Here is a 22,281-nt window from a genome sequence, read left to right as displayed (position 1 = left end):
AATTCTTGATGAGGCATTCCCCATACCAGTTTCTCAGTCATTCCTCTCATAACACATCACATCTCTTATTGTGATGGCATCTAATTCTTTCCTTTAACTTTTTTGTCATCTCTGCTTTCGTTTTCATGTGAAAACATGATATATTGATATAATGATATATTGGATGTTAGCAACATACATTTTTATGGACCGGATTGGTGTTTTACAAATGTCACGCTTGTACACTGTTAAAAGTAAGATGTACTATACAATTATTTCAATTAAAAATGTAAGCCTTCAACTTAATTAGTTTTAACGTGTAACAAATTGGCAGATTTCTTAAGTTAATCCAACTTTTTAACTTTTTACAGTGTATGTATTGTGATATTTCAGAAAACGACAGAATTGTTTGACCATCAGCTGCTTGAAATAGTAGCAGTGTTATTGTCCCTGTTAAATTAACAAACAAATACATGTCAGCAGTATATATCCATATATCCATATATCTATAGGTTTGTGCAACAGCTGCCCTAAACTAACAGTATTGATGGTTACCAAAATCATTTTCTTTCTGTAATGGTTAATCCATTAGTAAGCTCTTTTGTCACAGTAGCATTTCTATTGCTCAAATATAATTGTTTTCATTCATAAATGTAACAATTTACTGTTTTAAAAGAAAATCAGAACATTTTTAATTTATTAGCACTTTATTATTGTTTATTCTGATACCATTTATTTCCTTGCAGTCCTTAATAGAAAGAGGTTTTTAATGGTTCAATGTTACGCTTGATTAATTTCAGATTTCTGAGAGAAGTTGAATGTGCCACATCAAATTTGAGTATGAAAACACACATTCATTTAGACATTCCTCACTCCTGTTCAAAATGCTGAAACATCAAGAACTCTCTGAAAAGGAAAGAGGCCGCATTAAAGCACGTCACGATGAGACATCTAGACAGGTGGTCTAATAAATTTAAGCGCACACACATGCACACACGAACACACACACACACTCTCATTCAGTTTTCCCTAAATCACTCCACTTATATAGTTCACCAAATGAATAAATGAAAACGAGTGAGTGAATTCGGACACTTTTGCCGGAAGGGTTGCGGGCGCCATCTGCCGAAATGCGAGAATTCATTTGGCATGTGCCTTATTGGACGAGGTAGCGGATAGCTGTGTGTACATCGGTTGTACTCTCATTATTGCAGTGCATTGTGGGGTTGAATGAGTGCACTCAATAATGTCCAATAGGGCTGTTTCTCAATATGCGTTCTTCAGCGATCTTGTGTCCTCGCTCTACGTCATCATTAACAGTCGAAGTTCAATTCCAATTCTCAAGAACGCAAGTACAGAGGACGAGTGAAAATACCCGGATGTGTTCTTGATATCGAGGATGCATCGAGTGCAGACTTGCGCGTTGAAATCTGGGGAGGTCAGGTGCCCTTCAGGAAGATCGCACACATCTCAATTCTCACAAGTGTGTTCTGTGTTATCGCGACCTTCTGAGTTCGTTCTTCCAAGGTCGCCTGACACATGCAAAAACACATGCTATTCACCACAAAGGTGTCTTTGCCCAAATTGAAAATATTCAACTCGTGTGAAAAATTTGCATGACACGAAGTTAAATACCGTGAGTATTAAAATACCGACCTTTTTGTTGAGATTTAAATGTTTTCATTTAAGTAAATTTTAAAATACTTTGGCTTTCTTAGAATATATTTTGCTTGGTTTTTACTTTCACTGTGAGGTAATAATAATCCCCTTAATGCCCTTCCTGACCTGCCTGTATTCTTCAATGACATAATGAAAGGTCTTTTGAGTTTTTGTGTTATTGGAGGTATGACAGGTTTAATGTGTCAGACCGGTTGATGTTGGGTATGCGGGGCAATTATGAAGTTTATGCATGATATGTTTTGTTTATTTACCACAGTAATGGAGAAATACCTGTTTGCTGCTATATGTTCATTACTGACACTCTCAGGGTAATTTTACTGAAAGGTGCTTGAAGAAACAATAGATGCTTTCTCTTGCTTCATCTTAAAATTCCACCAGTCGTCACAATGACAAGCTTAGACAATACTTTGGTATCCTTCGCATTATTCAAAGGTTGACATGGTTCATGGTGCATTGTTAATAGGTGAGAACAGGTAGTAATCTGAGATATATATCCCTCCATCCTAGGTGAGTTCAATTAGAAAATGATTCAGAATATATTTAAGATTAGATTTAGAGTGATGCTGGGTGGTTGCCAGGGTGTTGCTATGGTAGGGTTTTTTATCCTAAACCTTTTTGTTTAGTCTTCAGCCCTATATACTAATGAAACTTATATTGAGATTTATAAACATGTACCATTGTGTATTTAATTGACATCTTTACAATTTAGCGCAGTGGTCTGCAACAGGTGCGGGCATGAGGTTGTAGTTTTGGCCTGAGTCCGGGCCCATGACTGCAGTTTGTGTGGGTGATCGGATGAAGTATGCCATGTGTAAATGCATGTTTTCTGCATTATAAGCCGTCAGGCCTGTAAGCGTGTTTTTGCTAACAGGGGCTAGGCTTATTACTTTCAACCTACTTTAGTTCACACCCATAGTTTCCTCAAACAACCCCTTTGACACATATAGTTTATCAGCACACATGCTGCCACACATTAAACCATTACCTCAACACCATTTCCTTTTTTCATAAAATACTCTTGTCAACACACAATGCTCGCATGTCATACTTTTTTTTTTTTTTTTTTGCATAAAAATGATTTGATTAAACCGACACACAACATGTTTTATGAACGACAGTTCAAAGTTCTGCAGGTTCTGTGTTTTGTTGATGAGAAGTCACAATTTTCCATTTATAGTGCTGGTCTAAAAGTGGTGTGCTGATGGTGTGTGTTTAGATGACTTTAAATGGAGAATTAAGCTGTGTTGCCACGAGGCAAAATGTCTGTGACTTAAGTGTTACTTAAGGAATTTGAATGTGACAATATTTATGATCAGTAATAAGGCAAAACTTGGATGAAACTGTTGAGTAATGCGTTTTCTGTCAAGACTGTCAAGTTTTTTTCTATGTCCTGACCGTCAGGAATGAAAGTCATTTCCGTCTTTGTTTCGTGACTGATGCTCTTGCTTCATGTATTTAAAGAGCTGTCCTGTTCCTCTTGCAGATCTAGTATCTGGTAGTAATTTTAGGGATTTTTTTGTTGAAAGAATAAAACTGAGTAACTTTAACTGTGTTGAGATGCAACATTAGACAGTAAATGTGATCCGTGCTGTCTAAATGATTCCAAGGTTTTTATAAAAATAATAACATTAAGCTCTCGTCTAGTGAATCCAATGCTCTAAATGGTATTTGAACATCTAAAATGATCTATATTTGTTCATTTTCTGATGGTACCGTACGTGTACAGTCCTAAATGCTTAACAAATACGCAAAGGATACGTGTCTATCCACTGACATTTTGGTTTCGGTTTTAAAACATGCAGGAATAAGAAAATAGATTGCAGCACTTCACACTGTCAGAAATAAAGGTACAAAACTGTATCTTTTCTGTCACTGGGGCTGTACCCTTTCAAAAAGTACAGCTTTGCACCTAAGGATTTTATTTTAGTACATCAGAGGCACATACTGGGACCAAATAGAGCTTATTAGTACCTCAAAAATACATATTAGTGTCTCAAAGGTACATTTGGTACTAAATGTTTACATATCTGTATCTGATGGTCCATACAATTACCTTTTTAAAGGGTGCTGCCCCACTGACAGCTAGGGTACGTACTTTGACTTTTTTCTAACAATGCAGGTCCTTGATGTACGGTAATCTACCCAAAAGTGTATTCTGTTTTGTATTCCTATAAAGGTACCAAATGGAAACTTAGGGTACAGCCCCAGTGACAGAAAATGTACAGTTTTGAACCTTTATTTCTGACAGTGCATGTTAAAAGAGCTATTAAGAGAGATAAAGTTTGGGACTTAATTAATGTTAAAATTATTAATTCTTTCCCTGCCAGCATTTTAGCTTTTTTTAAGATTTTCACAAAATTATAATGCCTTTCAGATTTTTTTTCTTTAAATATACAAACATAAAATATATCAAATGAAAGAACAGATCCTCTGCTTTTAAACAAAAAAAGTTTAATCCTACCTTAATTTCTTCTTTTAGCTCTAAAATATGGGTAGGTTTCTTCAAAAATACAAAATTTTGTGCAAAAGCTGAGATAATTGCATTTTTGTGAAGGACTTTTGATAGAGATCAGATTCTGAGCAATCGTCAATACATAAATGGAGTATGAAGGGTAACTTCTGGGTTTTAAAATTTGGGAAGGACAAACTGGTGGATAATAGCGAAAATACGGTTTGTCGGAAAAACTCGTTATTGGCAGGAAAGCAGTTTCTCTTAATTTACAAGTTAATTTGTCAATGGCAGGGAAAGAGTTAAGAGAGTTAAGACTCAAAAGCGATCTTCCTCACACTGACTGACACATCTGAAGTGCACACGACCCTGATATACATCTACACATAATTACAGTTTTAAAAATATCTGGTTGCAGTCAATTTATTTAAGCTACATTTAAACAACAAAAAAATAGTAAAAATACAAACAAAAAATTTTGTTTAAATGTATCTTAAATTAATTAATTGCAACCACTTACATTAAAAAATGAGTAAATTGAATAAATAAATTTTTTCAGTGTGCATCTTGCATTTGTCCACACCCATGTTGATTAGAGTATTAAAAACTTGAAAAGTGTTAAATAAAGGTCAATTTAGAACAAATTTTTTTTATATTAATTTACGATTTATCCCGAGGTAAACTCATGACAGTCATGCTATTAATCTAGATGAAATATTTTAAACTATTTAGTAATTTACAGCCCCAATATATACATAATCTAGTTTATTGATGGTCGGTTTCGTTTTTCATAGATGCCCATGCCAGAAATGACAAATGAGTGGGGCAGAGCCGATTAATCGCGATTCATACTAATTATACCTGTCTGATATTGATTCTGAATTGTAAAAGCGATATTATGCACAGCTCTTTTATGTATTATGGCTCTTTGATCAGTAAGAAGTCTTTATCAATCCAAAATCACTCAATGCTTTCTCAATATCGACATCGGCCATAATTTTTTTTATCCACTAGTTATGAGGTTATGATAGTGCAAACAGATAAATCAAATGAAGGTATGATGCAATGATCCACAGAAAGCTGCATGTCTGGAGTGTTTCTTTTATCTCTTACTGTTCGTGTTTGCGCCTGCGTCTTTGCTTGTGCTTATGTCTGCGTGCCGGTTACAGTAGATATAAAAATAGGTTAATAGGAAATGAGGACAAATCTAAAAGAGAGAGTCTAAAACAAATGCTTTAACCTGAATATTCTTATTTTGGCCTACTTTTGTTTTACAGCTTCTTGTATCAATGCTGTCAGTAGTGCCTGTAAAATAGTTCAACTGCTAAAAAATCTTTAATGTTTGTTTTGCTTTAAACTTATCTTGAAACTTTACATCCAAATATGGAAACGTTAGGATGGTTAAATTCCCCCTGCTCTGTAAACATCTCATCTCTTCTATCATCAGTCTGTGACGTTGTCTTAAGGATGTTTGAAAAAGCTTTGCTTTTTTCATTTGGCTGTGATTGAAGGTTGCAGGTTGTTTCTGGAATAGCTTGTTTGGGCAGCAGGAGGTGTCGAGGGTTAATGAGAAACTTTTCGTGACCGTTTCTTTTATATACATATACACACACATTGACTGATTGTCATCTGAATGGTTACATACAATAGAGTTGTTTTGTATAAAGCTTATTATAATCACGACTGACTAATGCTAACACACACACTTACACACCCTAACCCTACCCATAATGAAAAATCTTTTGCGTAGTTAGTAGAGAAAATAATCTTTATAACAGGCTTTTTTGTCAGATTCAGCTTACTTTTGGGGATGAATACTTTAAGTTTGTACACACAGTTGCGTACACACATGGGTAGATGGACCGGTCCAACAGGCTAGAACTGTCTGAAACATAGACTGCCTTACAAGTTTACTTGTACAATACAAACACTAGATACCTTAAAGTCCCTGTGAGGCATCTCACCTTTCACCGACTGTAAAGCCTTTGGGTCTGAAGTCCTGCAGAACAATTATTGTTTATTTCAATGTGTGGGCATGGAGTGAAAAGTCTCGTCTTTATGAATCTTAGTGCATCTGCTAATGAGTTAAACGATATTGATTTCTATAAAGATCATCTGTAGACATGGTGGTTCATTGAACCTGTTAATGATTATTCTGTAACCTGAACACATCTTCATCATTCTTTAGCCCATATCTAGTCATATGAGCAAAAAAGCTGAGCATGGTGATGACAAGTAGTTTACATGTAGTAATGACAAAAAGCAGACAAATATGTTGCCAATAAATAATCATTTGGATAGGGCTGCATAACGATTAATCGCGATTAATCATTTGCGATTAATCGTTTGCAGAATACAATTTTTTGTTTACATCATATGTGTGTGTACTGTGTATAATAATTATGTATATATAAATACACACACACACACACACACACACACACACACACACACACACACACACACACACACACATGTGTATAAATATATATTTTTTTCTTAAAATTATACATGTAAACATTTCTTAAATATATACATGCATGTGTGTGTGTGTGTGTGTGTGTGTGTGTGTGTGTGTGTGTACCTGGTAATTATCACGTTGTGGGGACCAATTGTCCCCACAAAGATAGGAATACCAGTGTTTTTGTGACCTTGTGGGGACATTTTGATGTCCCCATGAGGAAACAAGCTTATAAATCAAACAGAATGATGTTTCTTGAAAATGTGAAGTAGCAGAATGTTTTTTGTGATGGTTGGGGTTAGGGAATGGGGTAGGTAAGGGGAATAGAATATACAGTTTGTGCAGTATAAAATGCATTACGTCTATGGAATGTCCCCACAAAACATGGAAACCAGAATGTGTGTGTGTGTGTGTGTGTGTGTGTGTGTGTGTATTTATATATACATAATTATTATACACAGTACACAAACATATATGATGTAAACATAAACTTTTAATCATTATGTAGCCCTACATTTGGATTTTAATCTGTTCACACTATGTAACGGATCCAGTCTGAATCTGATTTGGGGTGCGGATGTGATTTTTTGCGTTAGTGTCATTGACCAGGCTCTGATTACCATCATTGTGTTTATTGTCCTGTGCTAAAGTAATATCTTTAGTCAATTTTATGGTCTCTGTAAAAAGAAAAGTAGCTTCCGCTGTGTGTTGTGTAATATTTAACTTGAATTGTAATTATAACCTGCCAGTCTAAAATTGAACACAAGGCCAAAACGAAGTGTTTGTAATATGAATGTACTATTATATACAGTACAAGCCTTTTATAATTTAAAAATCGATCTTGCACTGGAAAAAATTCTGTTTATTATAAATAAGCTTTTTCTGAACATGAATAATCCCTCTGGTGGATTTATTACAGTAAATGTAAAATACTACATCAACTGGACAGATTATTTGCATGAATTTATGCCGTAGCTTTCAGATTTTGGTTACAGGGTTTATGCAAAAATAATACTGGGTGATTCAGTTGTCTATGGCTATACACTAGGAGGTTTTAAAGTGTTTTCGTGATTGTGATTTGTTATAGACGCAGCATTTGTGTTGCAGGGTGTGTTTCTCTTTTACCCTTCTGGTTCGAGTGGGTGTTGCACAACAATAGCCCCCTTCATGATCACAGAGTCCCTCTGAGACCTCGCCTCAGCTTGTGAATAATATTATAGACATAGATCGTATTGAAACCAGCCGACTGTGTCGTTTACAGTTCAGAGCTCAGAGATGGGTGGATCTGATTTCTTTAGGATATTGGAGGGCACACCGCCACAGCAAGTTAGGGTAATCGTTTACCTGAAAAGAAAAGTACTGTAATTATTTACACGCCCTTATGTTTTCCAAACCCACATGCACTTCTTAGACTTATTACTTAACGATTTTTATAGACCGTTTTGTCAGTAACAGTGACTTCCGGTAAACTCTGCAAAGAATCAATAACAACAGAGTCCTTTTAGAGTAGTTTATTTCTTATAACAAGCTAAATAAATAACAAGTAGATACCTTAGTTCAAATCATAGCTAAAGCGTATCTAAAACTACACTGAGCTAACATTACTGTGTAAAATTAACGTATACAATGTTAACAACAAATCGGCTGCCAAACCTCTCTTCACATAGCGGTGATCCATGATTGCCACCTCCCCTCGTCTTTAGGAAACTTTTATTTTCGACAAGGTATTTGTTCCTGAGTTCAGCTTAGTCAGTAGCCAGAGCATTAATCAAACCGGAAGTTAAGTTCCGTGCAGACACGTAACCTCAACAACCAGGGTTTAAATTGGGCCGAGGCCGTCCGGGGCTAGGGCACCGGAACGTAGGCTGGAGGTCTCTCTCTGCTCTGCCCCAGTGTACCCGCTGCGCTGCTGTGTGTGCCGTGATGTGAAGCGAATAATGTGTTTCCATTCATAACTGTAGGTTCACACCAGCCGTGTTTGAGGTGTCAAAATCGCATCTAGTTTGTCGCTGAACATTTTAAGTGTGAAATTCTAGTCATCGAGACATTCACGCCGAAATTCGCGTCATGGGAGGGCCTTCCATAGGCTTTTGCGACTCGCTCGCTTTCTGTATTCATGTCACTACTGGACATTACAACGCGGCACATTTTTCCGCCAAAGTACAAATTTTTCAATTCTGCATTTGCGCGAACAAGGCAGAATCGCACCTACTATAGGCTTCCCGCGATAGTTGGTGAAACGGTGATTACCGGTGCTTCAGCCTCTCACCAGTTAGATCACTTGCCCACCGCAACACCGTCTTTCACCGTCGTTTTGATATTTTCGTGTAATTAAATCATTAAGTTTTGTTAGAGAGAGCAAACAAACTGAATGTGTCTGCTGCCTGAATTCAGGGGAGCTGAACGCACGTCACGTCACAGAGCAGCGGGTGTCGGATTTCATTTATTTCTGTCAGTGTGCGAGGCGAGCTGACTGACCAGACGATGGCAGAAGCCGCGTGTTTACTCTTATTTTATAATATACATATATGATGTTTAATATAAGCGAGGACGTTTTGTTGTTGTGTTTTTCATCAAGAAAAATAATAAACCCATCATTCAAGCAGCGCTTTATGGAGAAGTAGCCGGTTGCTCTGCTTGGGACTGGCGGGTTCTGTCAGAATTACCTGCGCACATTGACTCAAGCACTTAATTAAACCAGCTGATGCACTCGCATTGCACGCAAATTCATACGCGATTTAACGCAGCGTACGCAAGCACTGCATTTAAACAGTTACGTAATTCAAAAGTGAAAGTAAAATGTGCATGCGCATTTATAAGCCCCTCCCACCCGGTGATACCGGGATCAGCGGGTTTGTGACGCGCGGATTAACCGGTGGGAAAATTCTGTCAACGCGGCAACCCTAGCCTACCACACTAAATGCCTCATTCGCGCCGCAAAACCAACACGCGTCTCTTTACATTGACTTAATATTGAAATCACTCGCGCTTGCCGCCTCTACCGCACCTGGTGTGAATGCAGCATTAGGCTTCATGCTCCTGCGTACGGGGCATCCACGTCAAAATTTTATTGTACGGCCTGTTTGCACAACTCGTCAATCATTTTTGTTACTTCGTAATTCGATATTACTGGCAGCTATTTCATGTACTGCAGCTTTTGATCAGTAAGTCCTTATCGATCTGAAATCACTGTTAGTTTGAGTCGTTTATAACATGCATTTGAAAAAGCAACACTCGTAAAACTTAATCATTATACATATTCTTTATTACCATAAAAATACCTGAAAAGGTTTGAAGAACAGCAATATAAATATATCCTTAAGCCATTTCCTGGAGCTGCGTGTCATAGCTGCATGTGTATGGTTCTTTGTCTGCAGCGCATATTGAGTTTCTGCACGAGAGCGCCCCCTGGCTTTTGGATGTAGGAGAAGCATAGCAAGCATCATCATTAAATACATCCGTAAATTCATTTAAACTGCATAGTGATATGGAACTGTTATGTGGTCGACAAACATGGAACTACTTTGGGTGTGCGTTTACTGAAAAATAATGCACACCATTTCTTAACCAATAAAAATGAAGCATTTATCAGCTCCGTTATATTAGCCACAAATATGCCACTAATGACCAAACTCATGTTACAAGTTACTACCGTCACACACAGATCTCTCTCTCTCTCTTTCTGGTTTTCAATCTCTTCAGTTTGCTGTCTTAGAGCCAGTTATTCATCCACAGAGTGAGTCAGGGTGGGAGGGACCAGAGGCCAGCCGTACCAGTCACACCGTCATTACTCTAACACACATACGCACTTATACTCACTTTTTCTTCTACTTCTTCTTTTCCTTCCTGCCTTCTCTGTCTCTCTCGCTTCACCACCACTGTCCTGGTTTCTCCTCTATCAGCAGAGAGAGGGCAGACGCTAAAAAGGAAGATAAGATTGGACCTCCAGGACTGAACGGGATTTAAAGAGGAGGCAGGAGTTTATAAGGTGAGCTGTTTGTTTCCAACTCCTTGTTTTTTCTGTTTGTACTTATCCCAACTCTCTTTAAGCATCAATAGGACTTTAGTTAGATTCGTGGGGTTAGTTTGGTTCTGATAAATGTGTGGTGAGTTAGAAAAAGTCACTTCTAAAAGGTTTTATAGTGCGGTTTTTACTCTCTCTTTGAGAATTTTAACTCTAAACATGTTCCCGTTTGCTGTGTGATTCATTCACAGGATGCCTGTTGCCACAGCTCGCGCACAACCCCACCCTTACTCTGTCTTTCTCTGTCTCTCTCGCTCTCTCTCTCTCTCTCTCTCCATTTAGTTTAAGCTTCAAAACTTTCCTCTAATGACCGTAGATGGAAACGTTACTCCAAGTTGAAATACAAGTACATGCATATCGGCTTTGGAGAAGCCAGAGTAACTGTGTTGATTGATGGTTTCTTATCTCATGCTGACAAAGACCGAAGGACAGATTAGTGATTTTCTGGTTGATCAGTGTCTTTTTCTGCTTGTGGCTTCTGACCTGTTCTGGTCACATGACAGGCGGGCTGACAGCAGGGTGGCTCCCCGGTCTCTGCTAGCAACCGTGTTATTTTTCGCCTGCCTGCTAACTCTAACAGACCACACTTAAAGGGCCGGATATGGCCTCATGTTTTCCTTATGTTGGGAGGGGCGAGGGAGAAAAGGAAACATGACCTCTAGGAACCTGTGCAGTTCAAAGGGCTTTGATGAAAGGGAGGTGTTACTATAAATTGTCATTTTGTTGGTCTGTTTTCCTGTCCTATTGTGATATTAATTTTTTACCCGGCTTGCTGATTGGTTATCTTTTAAATACAATTAGATGTTGAATGCGAAATGACAATGCTTGTGAGCTTCAAAGCCTATTGAGTCTACTGTCTGACCTGAACTTTTTTCTAATCTTTTACCATGCAGAATTCTGTTTTGTACATTTTAAGTTGCTGTATCTTCTATAATCTTAAAGTATATTAACTTAAAGGTAGACCCTTGTTTATATTTCAGCCAGGGTTGTCATTTTAAATTACACACCCATTGTTTAAAGTGTTAGGATGGTCAAATACATATCTGTGCTTTAGAAATATCATGACCTCACACCCATCAGCATCAGTCCAACACCAAATCACTATCATGTGTTTCTCAATGCATTTCACTGTTGGAGTGTTTACTGTAACTTCTTAGGCATGTGGTTCGTCAGGCATGCCAAAACTTTACAATACATCCACACACTCCTGTGTCGTACAGATGCCTCTCATATCTTGCAAAATTAGACTTTTCCCCACATTGGCAGCTGTGGTCAGATAAGACGCTACTTGTATTCAGTTTTTAGTACGATCATGTGTTATTGGCTCGTTCAAGCAATACTTGTACTAGTGTTGGGCAAAATATGCCCCATTTTGAGGTCGCGCCTGTGAGATCGCCAAAACATGATAGTATTGGTGGGCGGGGAGTTGTTTATGCATTTATTTATTTGTTCAGTTTTAGTGCTGTGAAATGATTAATTGCGATTAATCGCATACATGCATTTTTGCCTAAAATATGTGTCTGTACTGTGTACTTATTATGTATATTTAAACACACCAGGGTTTCCCGCAGCACTTTTCAGTTCGGGCGGCCCACCTAAGCTGGGATACCCTACCACCTTAACTAGGTCGTCCAAAAAAAAATTCCACCAAACAATGAGAGATGAAGTAATGAGAGAAAGACATGGTTCGTCACTGTCTGGAGGATAACTAGCCTGTTGATAAAACATTTAATTCATTACTTATTAGGGATGGGCACGACTACTCGATTGCTCGAGTACTCGAACGTAGCATCGATGATCGATCATGAAAACGATGATCATGTGGGTTTATTTATTTATGTATTATGGATATGGCGGCATTTGGCTAGCTAGCATTACAAGCGCATCTGATAGTGAAAACTGGGTCTGGAGAATGGAGATGCGTGTTTGACGTCGTGTCGAGCTACGCAGACCGGCGTATGACATCAGTTACGTTACCATGCGTGATTCAAAAACAAAGGGCGCGACAGGAACCCCCCCGATCCGCACAATGCACGGCAGCCCGCCGATCCCGTGAAGCCGGCCACACCTCACCTCACATCACTGAGGCACTATGGTTTAAAAGGATGCCGTGATTTTCTGAAATACAGTCAGTCAGATGCAAAATGTACAGCGCCGTCGAAAGTTCAATGGGTTATCATCAAATATCAAGAGATACCAGAGAGCCATACGAGCATTACATCTTGAACAGGTAAGGGACGAGGTCATGACACAGCTAATCGCTAAAATGATAGCAAAGACTTAAAGCTGCTTAATGTTATGAAGCTTGTGCTTTGACTGGACGTGTTTAAAAGCACGCTGTTTATGATGCACAGCAACAACGTGAGTTAAACTTTCTGTACATAACTGAGTTGAAAACTTAGATGAAGTCTTGCATTTATGCAGACAGAGGCACGTTGTACATTTATGTTGTATAAAGGCTTAATATTATGTAGAGTGCATCATGTAGAAAGCGCTTTGGTTTGTGTTTATTAACCCTTTAGTTTCACTTCATCACGCAGCTATTCCTGTAAGAGGTTTTTGTTAAAAAGTATTTAATTCATTAATAATCTAGTATGTGTTCATTGTTCTCTCATAGTTTATTCAAAATTAAGTTTTATTTGAGTGTTTTTAATAAAAATATTTTCATTTTCACCATGACGTGTACGCCCCTTTCATTGCCCCGCCCCCAGTTAATCGAGTACTCGTTCTTCAGACCTATGGATTAATCGAAATGAAAAAATGACATAAATGCACATCCCTATTACTTATCTAGTATGTGTTCATTTTCTGTCATAGTTTCTTTAAATAAAATATTTTCATCATGACGCATACGATTTGATTGTCCCTTTGATTGCCACACCCCCAGCCCGCCCACCTGCACAACCCTACCACCTTAACTAACAAATTTTCTGCGGGAAACCCTGCACACACATATACATATATACATTTCAGAACATTTTTTATTTATATATCCATTTTTTTTGCAAAGCATAGTTGATTTGACTTAAACACTTGTGCTGACATTCGACGCATGCGCATTGCGACATTGCAATACCTCTTGTGGCATGCATACTACATCTCCTGTACATGCATACGTCAGGGTTCGCATGGGTCCTTGAAAGTTTGTGAATCTGAGAGGAATTTTTTTTATATATATATATATATATATATCAGGGGCGGAGTGGAAATCGGGAGAGTCTGGGCTTTTCCCGGTGGGCCGGTAGTGTTTTAAGGCCGCGAAGGCCGGTCTGAAAATAGCCGTGCTTTCAGTCTTTAGTCGTGCACTCCGGCCACACTAAAAACTATTTATCATATATTTAATATGCTTCAGCACTCAAAATGTATCTGGCAACACCGCTCTCTCTATCAAGCCCGTCTCCCCTGGAGTTCTATCAGCCAATCAAAAAAAAGAAAAGAAAGAGGCTTCACAATAGCCAATCAGAAAATAGCACTGTTGTATCTGGGTAAGATTTAACGCAACAACCAACAAAAAAGCATAGCCTCGCACACCCATCGAGGAATGGAGCTCCGAGCATCACTTTGAGCAGCACAGAGTAGCCTAAGTCTGATCTCCTGTTTTAATGTTACAACAAATGCACAACTTTGACACAAACAATGACAACTTGACTGCTGTTAGAGAATGTTTCCCAGATAATCAGCATCAGTTTTTCACGAGTGTCTGTAACTTAGCCAACAGTTTACAGCCTGTTCACTGACAACACCTGCTCAGAACATGTAAGTTGTGTTATATTTTCGTTATCACACGATGACTGACATTTTGTCACATAAAACATCTCTCTCCAAACAGGCTTAATAATTTTATAAGCAACTGCTTTGCAACCATAGTAAGCTTAATCTTACCTAAAACTAGGGAACTGTTGTTGACTTTAAGATGTTTTTAAATAATAGTTATTACACTTGGTATTTCATGTTGTTGTGCAGTCATTTTATTGTAATTCTAGATTTCAGCATTTGCTTATTTTTTTTTTTTTGACCATGGAGGGCTGGTGGTCTATGAAATTTCCCGGTAGATTTTTGGGTCCCACTCCGCCCCTGATACATATATATATATATATATATATATATACATACATGGATAAAGGTCATTAAAAGTGCTTGAATCTATTTTATGCAAGAAGTTTTCTGGGAAAAACATAAATTTTATTCCCTGTGTAGTGTAGGATAATATCATAAAAATTCTAGACTTTTTATGCACACGTGCTAAACTGTTCGCTTTAAATGCTTATATCTTCTGTATGCGAATGTTGCTTCATACCAAAATGCTTTTTTGCATAGTTGTGTTTGACACATGAAAACGTCTCTGGTTACGTATGTAACTGTTGTTCCCTCAGATGAAGGGAACGATACGCTGCGTCTCCCTACTCCTCCATACTTCCAATGCCGTTGTTGGCAATATTTCAGATAGCGATATGCTTCCTGCACTGTTTCCCATACATAGGCTCTACTTGGGCGGTGCGCCCAGGTAAATTGCTACCCCGCCAAGGTAAAAAAAAATCACTTTACGAATTTCCGTATTTTCTGAACTCGACTGGATGACCCGTGTTTTGGTGAGAGAGAGAGCGCGCGCGCGCGAGAGAGAGAGAGAGAGAGAGAGAGAGAGAGAGAGAGAGAGGTGGGGGCCGGGTGACCGTGAAGATGATGCACGCGTCATAAAATCATCATCCAGCGCGGCAAACTGGATCAACTCTAGCACATACGGAACAGCCAGGGAACTACACTGCGACCAAAATGGTTTCATATGCTTATGTGCATATGTGTTTATTGCATCCAAGTTGGCTTCATTTTGCGTGCAAGCACGTTGTGTCTCTCCCGTTGAGTGTCCGTTCACGTGCTCTCTGTTTCTCAATGAATTGGGTGCGACGCGAAGCAACCTCAGTGTCACATTGTATCCTTTCATGTTTCTGAACTTGAGCAGAGTTTTACCATTAGAGGTCTTTCTTCACTGAGGACGCGGGACCCGTACGGTTCCGGGTTTATATTTTAAATGGTCAGTCGGGTCCGGGTCGGTCCTAGTTCATTACTTCGGGTCCCAAGTCTGATTAATATTGTGTGTAAAACCTGAGTCGATCGGAGAACGGCTGCGAGCGCATAACAACTGGCTCTTGTCACGACCACGCGCCGCTTCATTTTCTTTATCCCATTTTTTTATAATCTTACTATTAATAGACCATATCTTTACTAAAATCTAAACAGTTTGCACAGAGATTGTAGCAAAAAGCAGTGCTAATACTGAATGAGCAAAGCTCTAGCTGTAAAGTCTGTCATCGGGACAGCAAGTAGACTTTAAATCTGAAATAATTAGTGGATTAAGCTTTTTTTAATCAGCAAAAGAGTAATAGAAAGCAGAAGCAGTAAAAGTACCTATCTAATAGAAATTATTACCATTATAACATCAGTCACATTTATAATCTATAGACCTGCACTGTCTATTAGTATACTGTACATAGTATTGTATTATATTATTATATTGAGTTTGATAAAAGGGGTCATCAAATTGCTTCATATATCAGTGCAAAAACATAAAGTTTAATGAACTATAATGTGAAATTAATGTTTAAAAAATCAAAGTATTGTTTTGTGTCACACATTATTAGTTCTTTGTCACATGTATAGTAGACAATTTTTTTGTCGGTGGATAATAATGATTGCCCTTTTCACCAGCTACCACCACAAGTAAATTTCAGATCTGTGGGAAACACTGTCCTGGCTCCCGCTTCACCCTGTTTTTGTCATTAAGCCTCACCATTGGTTGAATTTGATATGCACATTCAGACGCACTTACCCCTGGAGGCGTCCTCAAAGTGTCACCGCAGTGACGCAGCGCGAGTTCCCTCAAAAGGAAACTGTAACAATGTCTTAAAAGGTAACACCATGTAACCTTGCTCTCACTTGAAATGTGTCCCCACATTTAGTCCTTGAATTTGAGGGTATTGGACCTGGAAAGTCTTTGAAAACTCCTTGAATGTGAAGTTTACTAATGTGTGGGAACCCTGATTCATGAACCGTGTAAAAATCCGTACGTGCGCTCTCTGTTGATGACGAAAATTGCATCACACACATTGTATGCAAACCCTCGTTTTTTTTTTTTAAATAACTGGCAAACTCAATTTTTTGTAAATTGTGAAATCATACCTCGGAATTCAATCTTTTTAACTTTTTTTATTTATTTATTCATTAGACTTAAGGTAGGGCGATATGACCTAAATTTTAATTTATATCTAGATAAAGATATGTATCACAGTAGAGTCAGCACGTAGACAAAAAACTAATAAAAGCTTATTGAAGATAAACAGTCAGTGATTAAATAAGGATAATAAATAAATAAATATTATCATATTAAAAGTAGATTTAATCAAGAGCAGTCAGAGATGACGTCCCCCTTTAAGACCAAAGTTCGGATCCAATATATGGTTATGTTTTCTTTGTCAGCTGTTTATTTTCTCTTAAGACCTAAATGGTCTTGTTATTATGAGGATACTTGCAAAGATGGGAATTTTGATGCATATGTGTATTTAAGGCCAAAAAAGTCCCCAAAATGCCTACAAAAGTGCAAGTTATAGTCGTGTGTAAGGCCTATGCTGTAGGTTATCCGTAGGCAGTGCGTAGCCTGACATGCACCTTGTTTTCTTTTTATCGACCACCCCTAAATGGAATATACAAATGCATTGTTCCATTTGACAACCACAAAGTGTCCAAATACATTTGTTTTATTTTGAACCAAATGTCAGAGGGTAATGAACTACATCTGTGGTTACTGTGTTAGGACACCTGCCTGAACTAAAAATTACTAACAGAAAAATTGTTAAAGACCCAGTATCATTTTTTTTTGCAGACATCACTTGGTCTTTATATTTTGAATGTAATGCAATGAAGTGTTACTTTTTTATATTAGGTGGGCCCAAAAAAGGATTTGGATCCTTTACTGTACATTCTCAGAAAAAGAGGTCACTGGGGTACTGTGGTACCCTTTAAAAAGTACCTAAAGGGTGCATATTAGTACCTCAAAGAAACATTTTGGTACCTCAAAGGGAAAAATTTGAACCTAAATGCTACATAGCAGGACCTTTTTAAAGGAGACTGTGCAGTGACAGCTTTTGTACCTTTCTCCTGACAGTGTTTATAAGATCAGAAAAAGATCCTCTTGTGTAACAATAAGAGTTATCTGCAACTTAATCACAATGCCCTTTTCTAAAGGGGCAATGACATCATGGCTCTGCTTGTGGCATACGCTTGGTTTCAGAACAATCTGTTCCACCTGATGTACCTGATCTTTAACTGATTTTCTTTTGTTCAAGATTACACATCCATAAATGTCTAAATATTTAACATCTCTCACACCTGGCTGAATGCATGATCTAGTAACAGCCGTACATTGTGAGATAAGAAACACTTTCAGGTTTTCTGGTCGTGAAGGAATGCTTGGGTTCGAGTTGTAACGTAAAGCCTAAAAGTTACGGTTCTGATAATACTGCCACAGTACAGTTTTATGTATGTGCAATCTATATTTTCCTTTACGTTCAGAGGTTAAGATCGCTGCTAAATGAATCTTATCTTGCTCTCCCAACACTCATCTGCAGGTCAGTATGATGCTGTAGTTTAAATTCTTACATATTCTCGGAGCAAATCAATGTTATCACCTTTTAGCAATCACACCAAGACTCCCACATGTGATAGTGACTGGAAAGCGGTTGAACCTGATGGCCTCAGCACATTCCCTATGAATGTCTCTTATGTGTGACAAAACATCGTCCATGAATTGTGATCGGCATCAGCAGATTGTTTGCAAAACATGATTGATGGCCTACGGCAGGTATCCCTGTGTATCGCTTTCATCTCCAATGACATCACTGTGCTTTACTCCAGGGATAGTATGTGAGAAAACCAGTCTGAATATTGTCTCACAGTTCCGTCTAAAACGAAACGTGAGAGTTTATAGCTGCTGATGTGGGCTATAGGGAATCAAAGCTGTTTGATCCGAGACATGGAAGGTAAAAACTATTTTTTTATTGAGCCCTTGTGTAATGTTCCTTGCTATAGATTTCCATTGGAAGCCTTTTTGACCAATAAGAGCTTGTTGGTTTGTGTATCTATGTTATCAGGAGGAGTCGTTACGTTGTGTTTCCCAACCGATATGGGGAAATTATTCTACGACAAGGCTGTAAATGAACAATTTATCTTATCTAAATGCATGGTTATCAAATTTTTTATCCGTATGTGTTTGACTACTGGATGTGTCTGCAAACTACATTTGGACACTAAAGTAGTGTTTGCATTTTTAACTTTGAGTTCAGTTCACTTGTGGTTACTAATGTTTAAAGCTGAATATATACTTAAGTTTAAGTTTGGTAATGCTTAAGGTTTTATTTATTAACATTGTTTATGTTAGCTACTGCATTAACTAATGAACAATACAATACTTTTATATATTTATTTATTTTCGTTCATGTTCATTTCAACATTTACTAATACATAAAAAATTAGTTGTATTGTTACATTAGTTAATGCACAATGAACTAACATAAACAACTGTTTTGGAATTAACGCACATTTACAAAGATTACTAAATAAATAAAAAGTGACAACATATTACTCATTGTTAGTTCATGTTAGCTATGCATTTACTAATGTTTATAAATACAACCTAATTATAAAGTTTTAATATTGGTTGTTTAGTTTAGATGAAAATAAACCAAAGGCACCATCAACACATTCTTTCATTGTGTTTGTTAATATTTAACGGTTAGTTAGTGAATAAACTTGTAAGGGGAAGTATATGCTGTAGTTTTTTCTAGTCTCATTGTGTGGTTGCTACTTTAAAGACCATTCATTTTCATTGTTGTAAAGCACAAAAATCACGTTACAGTATTTGGTGTTTATGAAGGATGATCTTGAGATTAACGTTGAGATTTAACTTTTTTTTTATGAAAGAAGAGCAAAAGAAGTAAAATGATGAGAGTAAAGTCGATATAGTTCGAGAATATAATAAAAAAGAAATAAAGTAAAAATAATTTAATATCAGAATATTTAAAGAGTTAACATTATGAGAAAAAAACTGATATTTCAAGAATAAAGTCAAAATTATGAAAATAAAGTCGTAGCAATATGAGATTCAAATGTAGTATTTTGAATATTATTCATAATTTTTACATAACTGGTTTGAAGTGATGTGAACGAGCATGTGAAGCAGCCAGATACCAAATTAGATACGCAGCTTATGTAACATAATTACAGAAAATCATATAAATATAAAATGGTGGAAGAATATGAATGCAAAGGGCAAAGTTTCACTTTATTGCTATAGAGATGCTTAACATGGCTTAATGCACTAAAAATTCTGTGTGTTCACCTTATTAATAAAGCATAAGAGTTAAATCACACATTATAATGACTTGAGCTTGGCCCTAATATTCTTCCAAACACTAGACTCTGTATTTCGCTTTTATATATCCATCATTTTTGTAGTGAATAATTTATGTTTGTTTAAATAGTTTTTTTAGAATAATGAGGATAACCGAGAGGAAGAATATAAAAATAAATCAAAGTAATGAATGCCAATTTGGGGAGAACGATTCTAAACATAGTCCTGAATTGCATTTAATATTTTCTTTATGCCAAATTAAATACTTTTTACTTCGTTTGATCATGGGAAGAAATGAAATGCACACACACATTCTCCTCCTCCTTGCTCAATATTGTATGAGACACACCTGAACCCCTCCTGTGTTTACCCAAAGTGTAGCAGGGACACGGGCGTCTGATAAACTCAAATTGTGCTTAATAAATCTTGAGTCACGGGTGTAAATCTGTTCGTGGATTTATGGTCAAAACTCCAGGCAGCATCAATATATTCACTGGCGGAGATGGCACGGCAATAGACAAAGGTGAAGATTAGAGAAACATGACATCATTTCTGCCATTACACTCCTCCTTGTGGCCACACCCCCAACATCAGACCATACAAGCTCAGAGGAAAGAAGGAACACGTGTTTAGGAGAAAGGAAAGGGAGAAATTACAAAATAGAGATCAGGAAAGTCAGGCCATTCTACATTCAAATGATGTACAAAAACACTAAAGGGTGGTTTCGCGGACAGGGATTAGCCTAAGCCAGGACTAAACCTTAGTTTAATTTGAAAAAAAAACATTACTTGTGTGCATTTTGAGGCAAAACAAGATGTATTTAAAGATGTATTTTAAGATTTGTCAGTGCAAGTTGTTATAAGTTTGGGCAGTTCTTACATTTATTTTAGTCTAGGACTAATTTAATCCCTGTCTGGGAAACCGCCCCTAAGCCTACATCAGATTGAAGGATTGTGAAAAATGAATCCAGAACATTTTTATTTTGACTTGAGTAACTGAGTCTCAATCCATATGGTATAAGTGACATTCATAAGGATTTGTGAAATGTTTGGCTGAAAGGTGTTAAATGGACACGAGATGAGCATCACATGTTTCCAGTGCACTTTAACTGGTTTAACTGTTGAGGTCACCTGATGCTCTCGATTCATTTTATCCTTTACTTAAACTTACTGCGCTTTATTGTTTGCCATTAACTTTATAAGGCAAAAGTTGATAGATGAGTCAGTGAATTTATTTGTCAGTAGAGATCAAGAACTGATTTAATCCAATAGGAGCCACACCGTGTCTGTTCCGGCAGGTGATTTTGTTTTTCAGGACTGACCTTGTTCTGTTTTTGTTCCTCACAGGTGCTTTTCTGCAGTCCAACGTGACATTGACATCAGTGAAAATGCTGGAGACGATGAAAGACAGAATAATGGAGGCCTATGGCAGCCTTTTAGCAGGAAGAGGTAAAATGCCAGCCTGATCTCACTGGAATTTGTATGTTTTTTAGGAGTTGGCTTTGTAAGAAGTGAATATAGTAATAAAAACCCTCGTAAAATACATATAAAATACTATTGGATTGCATTGAAAATGTGATCCCAACATCACAGGAGCGAAAGCAAATTAAAATGCAAATCATGCAAAACGTACAAGTGTGGTCGTACAAATTAGCCACCTCGTAAAATGCGTATGAAATACCATGATATTGCATTTGAAAATGCTTATGAAATTATCTCCTGAACACATATTTTCTATAGTCCTGAATTATGCTGTTAGCCTGACTAGTGGTTGACTCATATTTCTTTTTCATTGGGTGATGCTAAAAGTATACAATGCACAATTTAATGAAAGCAAATGAGAAAATGGTAGAATAAATTAAATATAAATATACACTTTGACCAAAACACATCGAGTCTCATTCACAAATTTTTGCTTAATTTTTTTAATATTTATATGCACTTTTGAATTTCTCATAATAACTTTAATTGACTTAAATCACAACAAGTGCGTAAGCACATGTATGTGTACTTACACTAAATATAAAAAATAAACAGGCAGGAGGTCTAGATGAAGTGATTGCCGTTTGGACTAAGCATTACATTAACATTTACACTCCGTCTGCATTTAGGCATAACGCAGTTCTGTAGAAATTTTAAAAAGTAAGGAGGCAAAGTGTGAAGATTTGTCATTACGTGTTTCTTTATTTAAGGATAAATAATAGATATAATATTTTATGACAAAAATATGATATACATTATAAGTTATATTTAGTTATTGTGGAAGTGTGGAAGTTGTTCTTGCATTTT

General features: G+C 37.2%; 1 protein-coding gene across 3 annotated transcripts in view; it reads left to right on the top strand.

Moving 5' to 3' along the window:
- elovl1b (ELOVL fatty acid elongase 1b) overlaps positions 1-22,281 on the top strand; it is a 34,627-nt gene that overhangs the window by 4,254 nt on the left and 8,092 nt on the right. Inside the window, exons 3-4 of one of the 3 annotated variants that reach the window (XM_065241660.1) lie at positions 10,472-10,557; positions 21,340-21,441. In XM_065241660.1, coding sequence (XP_065097732.1) covers positions 21,381-21,441 — 61 coding nt within the window. In that variant the 5' untranslated portion in view covers positions 10,472-10,557; positions 21,340-21,380. Of the gene's footprint in view, positions 1-10,340; positions 10,558-21,339; positions 21,442-22,281 lie in introns of those variants that run through there. The other 2 variants (XM_065241659.2, XM_065241661.1) reach the window with 2 other exon arrangements.

Source organism: Paramisgurnus dabryanus, chromosome 14 (genome assembly GCF_030506205.2).
Source record: "Paramisgurnus dabryanus chromosome 14, PD_genome_1.1, whole genome shotgun sequence".
In the NCBI taxonomy this organism is placed as follows: Eukaryota; Metazoa; Chordata; class Actinopteri; order Cypriniformes; family Cobitidae; genus Paramisgurnus; species Paramisgurnus dabryanus.
Note: the sequence above shows the minus strand (reverse complement) of the source record. Positions and strands in the feature narration are given on the sequence as shown.